The sequence below is a fragment of the Gymnodraco acuticeps genome, unplaced genomic scaffold, assembly GCF_902827175.1.
Source record: "Gymnodraco acuticeps unplaced genomic scaffold, fGymAcu1.1, whole genome shotgun sequence".
NCBI classification, from domain to species: Eukaryota; Metazoa; Chordata; class Actinopteri; order Perciformes; family Bathydraconidae; genus Gymnodraco; species Gymnodraco acuticeps.
This window is the reverse complement of record NW_022990021.1, coordinates 1,279,238-1,296,429: the sequence shown is the minus strand read 5'-3', so window position 1 is coordinate 1,296,429 and position 17,192 is coordinate 1,279,238. Positions and strand designations below refer to the sequence as shown.

At 39.2% G+C, this 17,192-nt stretch overlaps 1 protein-coding gene across 6 annotated transcripts in view; it reads right to left on the bottom strand.

Annotated features, from left to right (window-relative positions):
* slc4a2b (solute carrier family 4 member 2b) overlaps positions 1-16,374 on the bottom strand; it is a 45,799-nt gene extending 29,425 nt beyond the window's left edge. For 2 of the 6 annotated variants that reach the window (XM_034214049.1, XM_034214043.1), the window contains exons 1-2: positions 4,861-5,193; positions 102-257 (exon numbers count right to left, since the gene is read on the bottom strand). In XM_034214049.1, the coding sequence (XP_034069940.1) occupies positions 102-152 (51 nt within the window). In that variant the 5' untranslated portion in view covers positions 153-257; positions 4,861-5,193. Of the gene's footprint in view, positions 1-101; positions 258-3,853; positions 3,974-4,860; positions 5,194-15,183; positions 15,202-15,221; positions 15,297-16,341 lie in introns of those variants that run through there. The other 4 variants (XM_034214046.1, XM_034214044.1, XM_034214047.1 and 1 more) reach the window with 4 other exon arrangements.
* Positions 16,375-17,192: the final 818 nt, after the last annotated feature.

Below are 17,192 nucleotides of genomic sequence, written 5' to 3'. Positions count from 1 at the left end.
TTTACAAACCTTTTTACAACCCTTTTCATGTGTTTTATCATGTGGAGGCTGACCTGACGGGGTAGACTGAGGCCTTTCTGTGTGCGGTCGTGTGGACTTACAGTGTGAATAACCGACGACACGGCATCTGGGAAGTGGTTGGGGTTGCTCATGGCTCAGTCGCTGCTGGAGAGGCTCTGGATAAGATGGTTTGGATCGGTGCGGCTTTAGCCCTTCTCTTTCTCACTGGGACTCAGACAGCTTTTGGGCAGCATAACCTGGAGACAGAAACAGATCCGGGGGTTAGTCTGAGAAAGCTGGAGATTTATAACACGAGGCAAACAGGCGCTGGAAGACTTTAGCTGTAAGGCAGTAATCCCTGAATATGAAGTACAATCAGAAAGTATAATACCAGTGTTTTGTTTTGATTTGTTTTGGCTCTTTACTCCAGCACATTTAATTTAAAACAAGGAATATGAAGTGATGATTTTGTATTCATTAAATAGGATGAGCAGCGCATGACATGAAGCATTTACTAAACAACTAAGTGAAGATTGCTACAGCACAGACTTGGCAGGCATCACCAGGAAATACTGTATATGTACTTAAGTATGTGCTGATATCTAGGAGTCAGACACCAGTTCTCCGCTAAAAATGTAACAAGTGACGAGTTCCCTTGCAGCTCTGTGAGGCTTCATATAGACACAGCATTGGATTTGAGCATGCTAACATACTCACAATGACTATGTTAGGATGCACTTTAACCCCATAACGTGCCGACTTGTTTGGGATGTGCTGAAATGCAAAGCCAACAAAATACAGAGGAAAAAGCAACACGCTTCGCCAGAGATCTACACTAAGGAATGATCAACAGTTTCAGGATTTCCTGGAAGCCCTTAAAGTACCTTTGAGTGCCCAGAGCCATTTTAGAAACACAGATGGCCTAAACTGGATGTTGTTTTAAGAACTACATTATACGTGAGGAAGACTAATATGCCTTTAGAAACAACGACACCCTGTCTAATTTAAATTTCTATCATACTTGATTTTAAGCGCTGTAGCACTTTCTCGCTATCATCCAAGGTTATTAACCATTAGAGTCAGATAAGAGCCTGATAACACAGTGCTACTGAGCAGAGGCGGTCTTGATAAGCGGCGGTACGTGCCTCAGCTAACCTCCACCTCTCGAGTCCCTGTATAGGACATACAAACACAGGAATCCTCAAAGATGATCAGAATTCATATGTTAACATATTCAGCAATATGTTAACAAGGATTCAACACAAGAGGACACTTAAGTTCAGAAGAAGTTTGCTGTCAGAGAGTATTCTTTTCAAATGTATTCATCGTTTCAGCAGTATATGCTGGTTTTCTTTGTACTCTGCAATAGAAAATCAGCCAGCTGGTAGATCAAACAAGACATGTCAAGTCACCTTGGGTTTTAGTTAATGTAACAAGCATTCTTTTGTTATCTCTTTTTTATGCCCAAAATGAAATGGATCATTCCAGAAGATTGTTACTTGCAGCCCTACTGCTTTATTGTAAGGATCCAAGATACACCAAATGGAGTGTGTACCATAGGGGTGTACATTTGTAGTCCAAATGACAGTAGGAATGTTTTTTTATGTATACTGTATATGAACTAATGTGGCAAACAACTAAATCCTTTATTTGTTTACGGTCGATAAACTAGAAACCCAAGTCCTCCTCAGATTGAGACTTCAAAAAACTTGAAATCTCCTCACTATCAACATTTTTATCAGAACACCGGTTTACTTCAACGTAAAGAAGTAGAGGGCTCACTATTGGTCCACTTTTCAGTGTCACAGTTGGAAATCATTTTCTGGTTGTCCGACAGCAGCTATCAAAGAAACGATAAGCCTCCCTGCTGCCTGACAACAATAGTATCAATGACCTTGTTGACGGAGAGGGATTTCTGAGAGGTGTATTTCATTAAAACACAATCAACGACAAGAGATTAAGTGCAGTGCAGAATGTTTTAGGTGCTGGGCAGTGTGAATGTGTATTACAAAGCAGATTCAAGAAAGACATCACCTGCCAAAGAGACACTGAAACTGAGACACTGCGCAGACTACACAATGTTTTGGCAGCGCTCTTCGTCTGCTGTGCCAATGGTAATCACTTCACAAAATGGCAATTACATACTATCGGCTGTTTAATTCAGAAAAACAACTTTAACTTGTTTGAGACCTTGTAATCCGTGCAGTAGTGGCGATAAAGGAGTCTATTGGTGTTAGCTCGGGTGTGTTTGAAGATTACTTTCTCAGTAAACCTAGACCCCACCACTTTGGGAGAGGCAGGTACACAGGGATAAAGTTACAGCACCCTGGGATCCTGGGCAAAAAGCATGGGAACCAGCTTATCTACCTCAGGGCATGGCTGGAATAATACAGATAACAATAATGATCAGATGAAGAAAACAATATTGGAAACTACAATTATCTAGGGTTAAAAACCATCTAAATGTTCATGTCTGCGATCAGGTAGTCACATGACAGAAAAAAAGGAACTCTTATGTAATAACTGAAAGACACAATGGACATGAATGCTGAGGAAGTGAGGACAAGATACTCAGTTCATCATGTCTTCCCAGAGTGATCCAGAAGCCCAGTACCTCTCAGACCTTTCTCAAAGAAGACCAGTGTAGCTTTTTTCCCCCCACTTTTCCATGCTAGATTTAGTCACAGTAAATATGTGCATGTAGGGCTTCTGGAAAACTATCCTTCTGGGAGGAAGTAAGAATGAAAACAGGAAGAAGGTAAGGAGGAGCTGTAAACCTATCAAATAAATAGAAATCGGGCAATTTTGGATAATTGTAGAGGTAATAATGTCTGCCTTTAGAAACTGAAAACCCATTTGTATGGTTGGACTGGATCAAAGATAACTAGGTTAAAACAAAGTGTCCGATGTCTACTAGGCGACATAATAGGTTAACTTGACTTGACACCGTTACAAGCTGTCACTGTCATCTCCATCTGTCCCTCCCACAAAGAGCAGCATTTACAATCAGACCACATGTGTGAAGATGCTACCTTTGACCAAAGAAACTGTCATCTACAGGGAGTAGAAACCGAAATACAGCTGCCTCTTTACCATTTGAAAATGCATGTAAGTCTTAAATGTTGCAAATTTAGATGATCAGTTATGATTTTTTTAAAAACAATTTTAAAGGATGCCCTTTAGAGACTAGACGAAAAAGTCCTCCTCACATTTCCAACTTGGCAGCTGATAACGAGTAACCGGCTATTTATGGTTTCTAAAATAACATTGCAATGGTTCTGAGGAACTAACATTTCCTGCCTCTTAACTTCAAAGTGAAGGTGATCAGTCAGGCGCATGACTGTTTTTTTGTGGTCAGTATTTTAAATCGATGATATGCACTTGGTGGTGACTCATCCCTCCCACAGAGTGCAAATATACTAACAAAGTCACTTTGGTATGTTGTACATTTCCGTTATTGATAGAAATGCCCTGCCCACCACAGACATTTTGAATTTCCCCGACATCCTCATATTCGAAATATATGATATTTGACATTTTGAGATGCTTTTCTGGTACTCTAAACTCAATGGATTTATTTCAAAATGTGAGGGCTTTTCTTTGTTATACTCTCCAAGACATTTCTTTGAGAAAGGAAAGGAGCAATGATATATTCAGAACACTGACTATCTAAAAGCATATTGAAGATCTGCCAATTTTGTTCTGTAACATCTTTAACTGTACTGTCATGTGACCTTTGAGGTGAGGAGGGACAAAGGGTTAAACATTCTTCTCCTCCTTATAATGACATAAAGGGAAAGGAGTGAGACAGTCAGACGGCGGGACAGAGGTTACGAGCCAGACTCGAACTCACGTCACAAGCCAACATTCGTCTTAACCCAGTGATCCGCCAGAACACCCGGCCGGGCCCAGCTTCAATCGGGAAGCTTGGCACGCGAGTGACGACCACAGACTGCATGCTCATCTACAAACTCTATCAAGAGAGGCATAATTAAAGAACAGTTTTATAAAATACACAAACTGGCAATAAAAAGGCCTGTCCAGAAATAGATGCTTGATAACAGTGTCCAAACATCAACCAACAGAGGCCTGTACTTATAGCAGCAGGACAGAGACAGGGAGCAAAGGACCGGTTTAAGGTTTCACTAAGAACTGCGCTAACAAGAACACTTTGTGATCTTTGTTCCCTTTTCACAGACAATGCATGTTTAAGGAAGTTATTTTCTTGAAAAATACTGATTGTGTGTGATAGCACCAAGTGACATGAAGATAGATAAAAGATTAAGGTCAGGAACTAACACAATAACATGCTTTAACATTCCGGACACTTCGATGAATTGACATAATCAGAAGCATGATCACATGTTTAAGACGCATGCAAGTTCTGTTGAAGAAAAACATGCAGTTGATAAATGGAGAGGGTTTTAAGAAAACCAAAAGAAAAAACACTTTTGTTCGTAGCTATGAATGGTGAACTCTGATTGGAGCAAAGTATTTAAAGGGCCATCGCTTTACAATAATCATGTCCTTTAAAGGCTCTAAGTTAGGATTTATACAAGCGCTTTTCTCCTACTGAAACTCAAGTGGCTTGTTTAAGGTCTGTGTTGTGTGACCTGTTGAACTAAATAGGGTTTGTTTAGAGTTGTGTGCTATGGTTGTTCAAGCCTGAGACACTCGCATGAAATATCTTGTTAGCTTCGATTAGACCTAACAAACAACGGTTATTGTTATCTAACTGAAAACAACAAATCAATAAATAAGACAAATAAGAAAAAAGCAGTGTGAAGAGACGTTCTAACAAAAATGTTTTGAAACATAACAAATGGTAGAATACAAAATATATCCATATTTGTACCATACCTTTGTGTGCTCACAGCAGAGAAGCCACCGTAGACATGGTAGTGCAAATCTGAACTCTGTGAAGTGAGACCCGGGGCTGGTCAGAGTGCAGGGAACAGACAATCCACGGGAGAAAGGAGAGATAGGGAGACAAAAGAAAGAAGAGTTAGAGATGAGGATTGCGCTCCAGCTTCTGGAGTGCTCTCTCAGACCGACATGCATGCACTGATAGCAGCAGCCTTCCTCCTCAGGATTATGTTTCCTCCTCTAGCCTGCTGACAAGTAGCCATGTGACTCCAGGACCCATTCAACACTGAGTCAGAGGCTGCTGCACACACACACACACACACACACACACACACACACACACACACACACACACACACACACACACACACACACACACACACACACACACACACACACACACACACACACACACACACACACACACACACACACACACACACACACACACACACACACACACACACACACACACACACACACACACACACACACACACACACACACACACACACACACACACACACACACACACACACACACACACACAGGTATTCACTAAATATGCAAGTTTTAAAAAATTGGCACATCACAGAACCTTTTTCTGCTTTCTATCTTGAAATATCGCGCCATCTCTATCTTTGTTATATGGAACCATAAGTGAACTTTTAATTGTTACAATTCACTTTAATGGACTAAAACACACTATGAAAGAGTTAAAGTTCCTAGACGAAAACAGAGACACAACAAAAACAATAAAATACAATTATAGTGACCTCTCAATCCCGAGCAATGCCGTAAATCTTACACTGCTCTATCATCTATGGTACTCTAATGGTGCAGTTATTTACAAAATGAACATGCATTACTGAAGAACACCTCAAACTATGGTTTGAGACCAAAAATATTGTCAGGTCAAAGTTTACTGTAGTAAAGCAAGAAAGAATTTGGGTCATTTTCTTCTATAAAATTGGACTTTTTTTTAATAAAATACTGCAGAAGAAAAATGGACAGTTAATGCAGCTGTGCCCCACGTCATTGTTAACCAACGTTGACTTAAAATAACATCTCTGAGGACAAAAGGTCTTATTTTGGTAAATGCCTTTTGCTTCGACTCATCTCTCCTTATGCCTCTTCATCGTCCTCCCTTGCTCATAGCCTCCGTGGGAGGGACTAAGATGCGTGAAGAGAAGGCGGGGACATGAATAGAGGATGTAGAAACTGGGAAATGGAGAAGGCCCATTGTTTCCCCTGTGGAAACACTTGATCTACTCTGGAAAGGTCTATTACAATATCTTTCTCAATCTGCAACAATGACATAAATAAAGTCGTGACACAGAGACAATAGGTGCAATTCAGAGTAAAGATCTGCACACGTCCAGCTGGGGTAACTATATTTCCATCTGAAAGACATCTTTGTCAGGAATTGCCCGATGACAGAGACAATAGGTGACCAGATAGTAAAGGAGTGCCACAAAAGCTTGGTTTACAACCACATGCAAGCACATCATGACATCTCTCATTCCTTATAATAAACACAGCAAAATGAGCGAGTCATTATGAAGTGGCTTTCTATAGAACATTGAGCAACTTGGCTTCTCATCAAGGGCATTGCAACTTTATCAGGAAGCTTGTAGCATGTGTAATATACAATAAGTCATCTGTATTCTGAAATAAGCAAAGCAAAACGATGAATGGCATTATCTAATTTATAAATAAAACTCGGCTTTAGAACAGTATGTTTATACATTTGCACCAGATGATAGTTAGGTATGTCTTTTGATATCATTGTGAATGCTGGAATATCCACACAGAAGTCACCTGGACGTTCTGCTTGTACTATTAAAATATTTTAGTTTTGGGGTACATTTGACTTCATGTACACCCTTGCACGCCAAAGGTTCTTAGAGTATTTGGCAATGAAAAAAACACCTTCATGTTATGGAGTAATCAAGACTATTACACAGTTAATCCCACCTAAAGTCATTCAAGCTGCCAGATTAATTGTGTTTTTCAGCAAACAAAGAAAAGTCCTGTGATCTAAACAAGTTGCTTACGCATTCGCCAAATAACCAAGCGTCGCATTCCACATCAGCTTATATGAGCCTTTGGGCTAAAGAAACACCCAACATCAGGAGGCACCTGAGTGTGTGTGTGTGTGAGTTATAACTGTTTGTCCCCAGAGTGAGGGATCACTGTGAAGTCACATGCATGTCTTGCAGGGAAAAGAAACGCAGTCAGAGCCACACGCAGCTAAAGTTGAAGTCCACTTCAAAATCTGGGGCTTTCCTCAATCCCAACATTGTGCTAATAATATAATTATCCACTTCGGTCCACCATTTTAAGAGCTGTGACTTCATGCTTGCAAGGGCGATTGACAAATATTGTCCTTTTGTCCTTTTGACACTTTCAATTAGGCTATTGACCCAGAATTTCATTTATTGTCATCATTTCTGTGGTTAAATCTGGTGGTATTAAGTAATATGTGCTACATGCAAACTATCTCCTGCAAATGTCTAAACATGTTTGTTCTGAGAAAAAATATGATAAAGATACCATTCAACAGCAGTTTAAAATGATTAAATCCCACCTTCAGTTTTTCTAGCTTTTATATAAAGTGTTAACACAACTCGGAAACTCTCCCACCGGCTTCCTGTTATTCCTCTCTCCCGTCAAGTCTTAAACTAGCCTGCTAGGCCTAAAAACACACCAGAGACCCAGGACAAAGTGTTTATGTTCAAGAGAACGGATTCCATAATAACAGCAGACCATTACAAACAAAATATTTGCAGCCTAATTTCAAACTTCCAAAACTTGAATTGACACTCACCAGAACACTGCTCAGTGCAGCTTGGTATAACAAAGAGTGACTGTATACAACCGATAGCTAGCCTGTTTGTGGATCTCTATGGGGACTTGGCAGTGTGTATATTTTGTTGATGGCTGTGCCTCTGAGTGTTTTAGCCTGAAATAGCTCAGTAGTTATAAGGCACCCATCCACCTCCTCTTCAGACGTCTACCTCCCTACGCTGCCTCACTAACTCAGGGTTTGGCAGGGTCTAGCCCTTCAGCATGGCTGTGCTAAGTTATGTGCACACAGTCACTGGAAAACATGAAGTCTAACAGAGCTAACAGCTGCACTCAGTCTACCCATCTTTATCTCCCTCTTTGTCCCATTGGAGGCTCCAGAAAAGCAGCGGCTGTGTTGCAGCATAGACAGCACCTGTCTTTCGGGTGAAGAGGGATTGAAGAGGAAACTAAATCCTTGCAGCTTACATAATGCCGGCCCATTGTCCTCTACTCTAGAAAAGGAGAAGCAATCATCACTCAAGTATTTTTATACCTTAGAGAGGGCTAAAGTGTTCTGAAATGGAAACCAATGTCCTGTGGAAACATTTTACCGCCCGCAGACTAGAAATGTCCTTAAGCTCGAACTCGGAATAACAAGCTTTATTCGAGAGTTTGAATTTGAAGGGAGCCAGAAGAGTTATTAAAGGGCTAAACATGCAAGTCTTCAAAGAGCTCAAGTGATATATTTATAATGCAACAAAATCCCATATCAGTGAAATTGTAATAAAAAAAACTGGATTGGCACTGAGACTCGTTGTAATGGTTTTATTACTGTAAAAGCCAATACATAAAATGTCTGCACATGCCCGAGTGACTGAGGCCGATGCAATGTAAAAAAGAGAATAATAAATAGTTGGCCATAGCTTACCATATACGCTTAACATTACAGTATTGGGAAATGGACGAACATACTGTTAAGACCTGTTATTTTTACAGTTAGCTACAGTCCTGTCCAGCTCCAGAAGTGTTAGGGTGTGGTACTTTGTTGGCAAACTACATCCGGGGCAGCTCAGGTTGCACCAGCTACACAAAAGATAAAGCCACATTCTTACAGAAACATGGTAGTTGTGCAGCTTTGACCCAGTGCAATTGTAATAACTGGATTTACTCTCATGAGACTCAGACTGGGATGGGAATAAAATATCTTGTGGGCTCCCAGACCCAAAACATCTCATACTACGGTTCAAATGCAAATCAGCCATGTATCCATTTACTAAAAATAACATTTCAGGTAAGTCAAGAATCAGTAATCTTAGTCATTACTCATTACTTTAGTCACCAAAGTAGACACGTCCGTCTTCAAGTCCTTCAGTAGGATTTGTGATCTGCACGGCTTCAGCCAGCTAATCACCCAACCCACCCGGGTATGTGAAACAACACAAACTACCATTGATCTCATTCTGACCTCTGACAAGTCCATGATCTCCAGTAAAGGGGTTATAGCATGCAGTTTAAGTGATCATTATATGATATTCTGTACCCGCAAAAAGCTAAAACAAAGGGCCGGCTGTCACAAAACAGTCATATCTAGAGACCTCAAAAACTACTCTAGCGAGGCCTTTAACCTAGCACTGGAGAGCCTGGACTGGTCAGATGAGCTCAGTGGTACACAAGTTGAAGAAACATGGCTTGGTTTCAAAAACAAATTCTCTGCAATACTCAATGATTTGGCCCCCCTAAGAACAACCGTGGGTAAAAAAAAAAATTTAAAAATTAAAAAATTTTAAAAAAAATCGCGCTGAGCCGTGGATGCACTCCGGCATACTGACCGCCATGAAAACCAGAGACAAAAAATGCTCTGAGTTTCATAAAAGTCAGTCAATGCTTTCCAAAAGCACGAGCAGTGAACTCCAGGCCCACGTGACTGAACTCAAAATTGAAAGAAACAGACTAAGAAATGACGTAAGCTCCATGATCAAAACTGCCAAAAAGAATTTCATCAATGTCAAAACTGAGGAAAACAAAAATAAACCCCGTGAACTTTGGAAATTACTCAATAACCAGCTTGGCTGCAGTAAAAAACTCAAAACGAGATTTTCGAACTTAAACATAAAGACAGATAACAGGCTCATCACAGACAAACTGGATGTGGCCAAGTACTTGAACATTTTTTTCACAAACATAGCCACAACTCTTGTAAATAAATTACCCTCCCACTCAGGGCTTTTTGAATTCTCCAAATTCCTCAGAGCCACAGCAACCGCCATCTCACCAGTCATAGCTCACATAATTAACCTCTCCATAAAACAGGGAAAGTACCCAAAGACTTCAAAATTGCAAGAGTAACCCCCCTGCACAAAAAGGGCAGCAAATTGGACCCAGGCAACTACCGCCCTGTTTCTATACTTACCTCCATCTCGAAAGTCATGGAAAAAATAGTATATGAACAGGTCGAAAAGTATCTCGCGGAAAAGAAACTAATCTATGAATTTCAATCTGGCTTTAGAACATCCCACTCCACTGACACATGCCTTCTTTATTTGAACGACCACATCAAACAAGAGGTGGACGAGGGCAAGTACTGCGGCATGGTGATGCTGGACCTACAAAAGGCTTTCGACACTGTCAATCACCCCATTCTGATTGACAAGCTAAAAGCAATTGGTTTTGATAAACTATCGGTGAGCTGGATGCAATCCTACCTGGAGGGGAGAGAACAGATGGTGGAGGTAAACGGTACTCTGTCCCCCCCCCTCCCAGTGAGCTGTGGTGTTCCACAAGGAAGCATATTAGGTCCGTTACTGTTCCTAATTTATGCAAACGACATGTCATCAGCATGTGACTGCAACTTGTTCCTGTTCGCGGACGACTCAGCCCTGCTGGTCTCTGGCAGGAGCAGATTGCAGGTTGAAAAAACCCTCAGCTCCGAGCTCGGCAGAATCTGCACCTGGCTCGTCGATAATAAATTATCATTACACCTGGGTAAAACAGAGTCCATTCTCTTCGGTTCAAAACATAATCTCAGCAAATCCGACGACTTCTCAGTTGCAGTGGGCGACATTATTGTCACAAGTAAGAAGGAAATTACATACCTAGGATCTATTCTTGAGGCAAACCTCTTCTGTGACAAAATGGCATCCAATGTAATAAAAAAAGTCAATCAAAGAACTAGATTCCTATACCGGATCTCCTCTCTGGTAAACAAAAACACCCTGAAAACTCTGGCAGGAGCACTCATTTTAGACTCTGTTACTAACTGTATATCTGTAGACTTGGTATGTCTTAAATGTCCGGTTAGGATGTATTAGAACGAAATCTAAAATGAAAATTGTAAATAAGCAATCTGTATGTAAAAAACCACCTGTATGTAAATTGTAAATAAGCCATCTGTATGTCTTATATGTCTTAAATGACATGATGAATTGGAAATGGGGGACCCTGATGTAAACAAGACGAAAGTCTTTCTCTGGTCTGCATCCCCTTAACAATTGTATGTTTTGAGCTGTACTGTACTGTACCCAATATACAAGCTGTTAATAAACTTTTCAATCAATCAATCAAAGGTGGAATCTATGGACATAAGCAGCAATAACAACTTATTTTGGAGTTTAGCTACGTTTTTCTCTCGTGTTAGCTAGCTGGTAAGACTCAAAACTGTTGATGAAATGATACCACCAGCACCAGAAGAGCTGAAACTCCTCCTTCAAGCAGTGAACACTCTGGTCATCTCCACAGCTGAGTGTGAACGTGGGTTTAGTCAGATGAACATTTGAACCACAACTAGAAGCTCCCTAGAGGTAAAAAGCATGTCAGCCTTGCTTTTCATCAAGTGTGTTGGCCCTCCACTGAACAAGTTCAGACCAGAGGTATATGTCAAGACTTGGCTTCAAAGCCATTGCTTAGCTAACAATCCGAAAGCAAGAGCCAGAAACATTGAGACCAAAAAACATGATTATGAAAATCTTTGGAAACTTCTATGAGATGGGGGAGAGTGACAAAATTGAAAAAATTGGTCCTATTTTGTATTATCAGTATAATCTTTTAATATATTTTGTAAACAATTTCAATTTGCACTTAATGCCCTGTTAAAAAAAGTAACATTGGGAATGTTAACATAAAATATTTGTATTTGAACTGCAATAAAATGATGGCGGATCAATATTTTTCAAAAAAAAATGTCCTCACATTTTTCATGAAGAATTTACACAATGATTTAATTAATTACGATACAAATGTAACCCTTTAGATACCAGTTTTGATCGTATACCAGTAACTGCTTTTTTGAAAAAATACACTATAATTCAATATTTTAAAAACTATTTTGACTTTATTATTAGTATAATCAGTTGATCCATCTGAATAATAAAGGAGGGACTGTTAACCTATAAGATTTGTACCATAGACTTCCATTATAACCACATTTTTGTATCCCCTCCCCCCCCCTTTAAATTAAAGTGAAAAAAAGATTTTGCACTAATGCTCTGCATTTGACCCTAAATGTTAGTGGTGCCATGGCAGCCCGGGGAGGGACCGACTCTAATTCTGAGGTGCCTTGGTCAAGAGCAATGAAAGGAGTATCTGAACATCCATAACATGCATGTTGTTTTAGGAGTATAATAATTATCTTTATGCTGGTTGGTCTCCCACCCTCTGCGGGTTATCAGCACAAATTATGTCCCCATATGATCAAATCCACCATCCCCCCTGATTTTTTTTTTACAACTTGAGTACTGTAAACAACACAAACATAAAAGCTTTGCTAGAAAATATTGAGAATTACACAGCGAAGAAGGAAGTGGGAAGAGTGGCAGAACGCCTGTCTGGTGAATAATTAATGCTCCAAAAACTACACATTTCAGACAGCTAAATAGAGTTCAATGTGAAAGGATGGTAGCCCAAACTATGCACGGTCAGAGATGTACTGTCTTTTAGGCCTGATGTTACTAAACGTTGGGACTGTTTATCTGAAGAGGAGAATGTAAAATAAACATGAAGAGTCAACAGGCCATATAAAAAAAAAACAGAAAAACTTATTATCAACTCCTTTCCCTCCCTTGTCCTCAGCATGACCAAGCAATTCACAACAATGTGGAGACACTTTCTGCTTTGAAATGTTTTTCCCCTCCAGGAAAACACACCATTGTTGTCACAAATCAGTTTACGAAAAGTACGTTTGACATATTGCACTGAGGCGAAGGAAAACAAATAAAGGCAGGGACTGTGATCACGCAGATAAGATGGATCTATCTAATGTGTTCAAGCACCGCGCAGGATTAGAGGGCAAAAGGAAGCCGCTGTGGAATTTGAGAGTTTAGATCGAACAAGGTCAGATTCACCAAGACAAACATTTTAGATTCCGCTCTGTACGAGACCTTGAAGCGCTCAAGTTTTGTGAGATAAAAATGTCAGTGGTTGATTTACTTTGGTTTAATAATATCCAGGAAGAGATAATCGCTTTATCATGTGTCTAGGATTAACATCAAAGTAAATCAGCCCCTCAAATGACCTGCAGTGCACATTGAGACGCATTATTATAGATATTGATGAGTCAGCAGAGGAGGGACATCCTTCCTCCATCCTGCCAGTGTCCCGACATCTATTAGCCATGTGACAGAAACAATTGTGGGACAATGACAATGCATTGAGCAAGAGAGGGGTTTCAAATGGGTGCATGGCAAACATATTTACTGATATTTCATACATTTTATAATTAATAATAGTAGCATAAGTAGCCACGTTTTTTATTTGCATTAGTTTATGTTGTATAAATGAATAGAGGCTTGTCAAACCAGGAATAGTGCACATTAAACTACTAATAAAACTAACTTTGGCTCAGTTCCAGTAATCATTTTACAGCAGTAATTCATGTTATTAGTTTCACCTGTGTTTGACAAGAGAAAATAAATGCTGTTTAAACACGACAGAAAAACAATGAATATTTGGTGGGTACAGTTTTATAGATAAGATTAGTTACCTTGAATATATTAAATACTTTAACTTTTAAAAGGATACAAATAACCAGAGGTGGGAAGTAACGAAGTAGAAATACTTTGTTACTGTACAGGTATCTGTACTTTACTTAAGTGTTTATTTTTCTAACGACTTCTTACTTTTACTCCCTACATTTTAACACAAATATCTGTACTTTCTACTTCTTACATTTTCAAAACAGGCTCGTTACTTTCGTTATATTATATTAATATGATGTAAGGTTCCGTTAGCTTTTCACAAAAACAGCCAGTTTAAAAGTTACTTTTTACGGCGACTACATTTCAGAGACGGTACTTTTTTACTTAAGTAAAAAGTTGAATCAGTACTTCTACGAAAGTCTTTTTTTACACAACTATCTGTACTTCTACTTAAGTAAAGAGAGTGTGTACTTTTGCCACCTCTACAAATAACATGAATAGCAACTTGTCCAGGCAGTTATTTTAGCCATTTGTCATGTGGACACTTTTGTAGCATTATGCCTGGTTATGCTACCTCATTAGTGTGCTCCACTTTTATCTCTAAATCTACGGTACAATAGAAACACAGAACAAAAGCCTTGAATAGAGGTCAAAGGGATGAAACGAGGGGTTTGAGAATGTTGGGAATCCAATGGTTGTCATATAGATATAATATTGTGCTGATATTTGGTCACTTGCTAAAATTCCCACCATTCCTGCCACTCAAATGTGAGATGCTGCTATTTTTCCAGCTGTAAATGTAAATTGAATATGTTTAGGTTTAGAACAAATACAACAAGCTATTTTGAGATGTCCCCCTGACCTCTGGGATCATGCAACAGGATGTTATGACATCATAAAGAAAAGCGATTAGTAATTAATGAAACAGTAGTTAGTTGCAGTACTATTGTCACTTTTCAAACACTTTCTGGGCTATATACAGGTAACCATATTATCAATTTACAGTTTTATCTAAAACTTGCCAATGACAGCTCTTTATAAATGTCACCCTATGCTCTGAGAAACTGAAGACATCGCATGCTGCTTTTCTTCAGTGAGCAATAACTGAATACATTATAAATACAAGAGTAAAGCTATCTTTACTTTGCTTTGTGAAGACTTGTTCTGTTAAAAAGACACATTATGTGGACAAAATGTCAACTCTCCCCAAGCCAACTCGTCATCATGCATCACATTTCAACACCCCAGCGTACTGTCAGGAGGAGTGACCCGCTAGCTTGCTAGGATGAGGAACTCTTCTAACAGTACCGTTAACACTCACAAGTCTGGAAAGAGGCTTAAACCAGGAAATAACTATAAGTCCGGGCACATTTCAGGACTTTCGCCCCTTGTTTATCTGGTTAAAAAGCCGACGGACAAAGGGAAGTCATCCACCAGCAGCAGCAACAGCAGCGGTGGAAACTCGCATGCATGTGTGGCAGTTAGTGGATGCCACACCGCGTCTCTTCACAGGAAAATAAGACAACAGTTAAAACCGGTTCATGAGTTTCAAATAATGATAGAACAAAGCAAAAAAAGCGAATTTACAAAGCAAAAGCCGACTTAGTCGTTCGCTTACACATTCCGGTTTATTTCTCACCGGTGCCTGGTACTCACCTCAAACTCTCTCTGAATGACTTGCTCAACTGGCGTCCAATTGCGTCAAATTGCCAAAATAAAGTCACTTTAACTTCCGGTAGAGTATTCATGGGCCACCACGCTATGGTACCACGTGACGAGCATCTGTGAATGTGAGCATTTACTATGGTAAATACATGATTTTACATTAACTAAAGAGCTTTTTATAAATGCAGGATAACAAAACATTCGATACAAGCATCAAACGGTCATAAACCTTTTTATAACGGCACTTCGCTCCTTTATTTTGAAATCCTTATTAATGGAATTCCGGTGTAATTGTCTAAATCATTTTAGCTTGTCGCCATTTTCTCTAGATAACATTTTTTGCGCGTGCGTATATGATGATTCATATTTCCGATGACGGCTTGGGCCTGAGGGCATGTACTATGTATGAAGAGAGTCAAGAGCGCCTTACCGTTATTATTCTCAGAAACCAACCCACAACATAAACATTAAAAAACAATACATATCAACTTAACCTTTGGAGTAGTGTTGCCATAATACTAGAAACGCTAGCCAACATTAAAAAATGTAGGACTAATTTACAGTGTAAGTTTACTCAATGACTACTATAGCTATTGAAAGGTATTTAAATGTACCACCTGACAATGTTTCTTAATTATCATCATCATAAACTTACGAATTATTATTTAAATACAAACAAGTCCTGTAAAAAAAACAATGATTTGACACCAAAGATGCATTGACATCCACCCATATCCAGAAAAATACATCCAGTAGCTAGCTACTTCAAGCTTTTGATTGTTTCACACTATCTTCAGCAGATGGAATTTGCCCACTTATCATGAAACAAAAAAGTAGAAAAGGGAAGGGAAAAATATACCTTTAGTCTCCACTTTTGAGCAAGAAGTCCTAAAAAATATGTGCATGTCTAACAGGGAATTAATCAAAAAACATCCTGTTTTCCAACACAATAATACACTTTTTTTTAAACAACATATTCTCGGCCAAGATCCTCAAACTGCGCTTAAGGCATGATTATTGTCAACTGGTTTGCGTGAATAATAACACATTTGTTTGAGAGCATGTACCAATAAAGCTACGTGGCATACAAGCCCTATAGCTCCAGTTTTACCTGATCTTGAAGAAGGTAGGAGGGTCAAACTGACAATTACTTGCACACCTGCCCCTCATTTCCTCTGATTAGTCACTTATATACACTAGTCCATTATCACACTCTTTGCCAGATGTCAGGTCAGTCATTGTGATTCATAGTGATTCATAGTGGTACTGCCTTTGTTTACTCTAGCTACTAACTCTGGGTAGTATCTGCTGCTAATGATCTCAGACTGTAGAGTTTTTGATCTGCCTTTTTGCTCCCTCTTTAGTCATACTTGCCTTTTCTAACTACCTGTTGCTACCTAAATAAAAAGCTTGCTTTGCCTGTGTGTCCTGCATTTTGTGCCCACCACAACTTATAACTAATGAACACACACATGCACAGGTATTCTTTTAAAATGGTCAATCCTTAATTTCCTACTTTATTTTATTTTAATTGTTTAGAAAGCTTAGATTTATCATACATTCCTTGGATAGGTTGTAGTCATTTATTTTATGAAACTATATTGAATAAACTTAATAAAGTTAGAGTCCCACATTCCTTTAATCTATCGGACAATTTTAATCATCTGTTTTGAATGATTGTCATCATGTTTGTAAGTCAGATAGAATTATAAAAATGAAAGCTTACTTGACAGAACCTTGTTTTTTGGAGGTTCGTTGCCTGAAGTCTACTATGAACCAATACGTTTTTTAAATTTGATTAGCTGATTGCATGAATGTGCAGCTTGCATGATGCGAAGACCTGTCATATCAATAAAAAACAAAGTAAGAGCGACCCCTGCTGATGGAGGGCTGCTACTGGAGTCAAGGGTTTTACTTAACTTATATATAATGATTAACCTGCAATTCCTTTGTTTCTTTGTT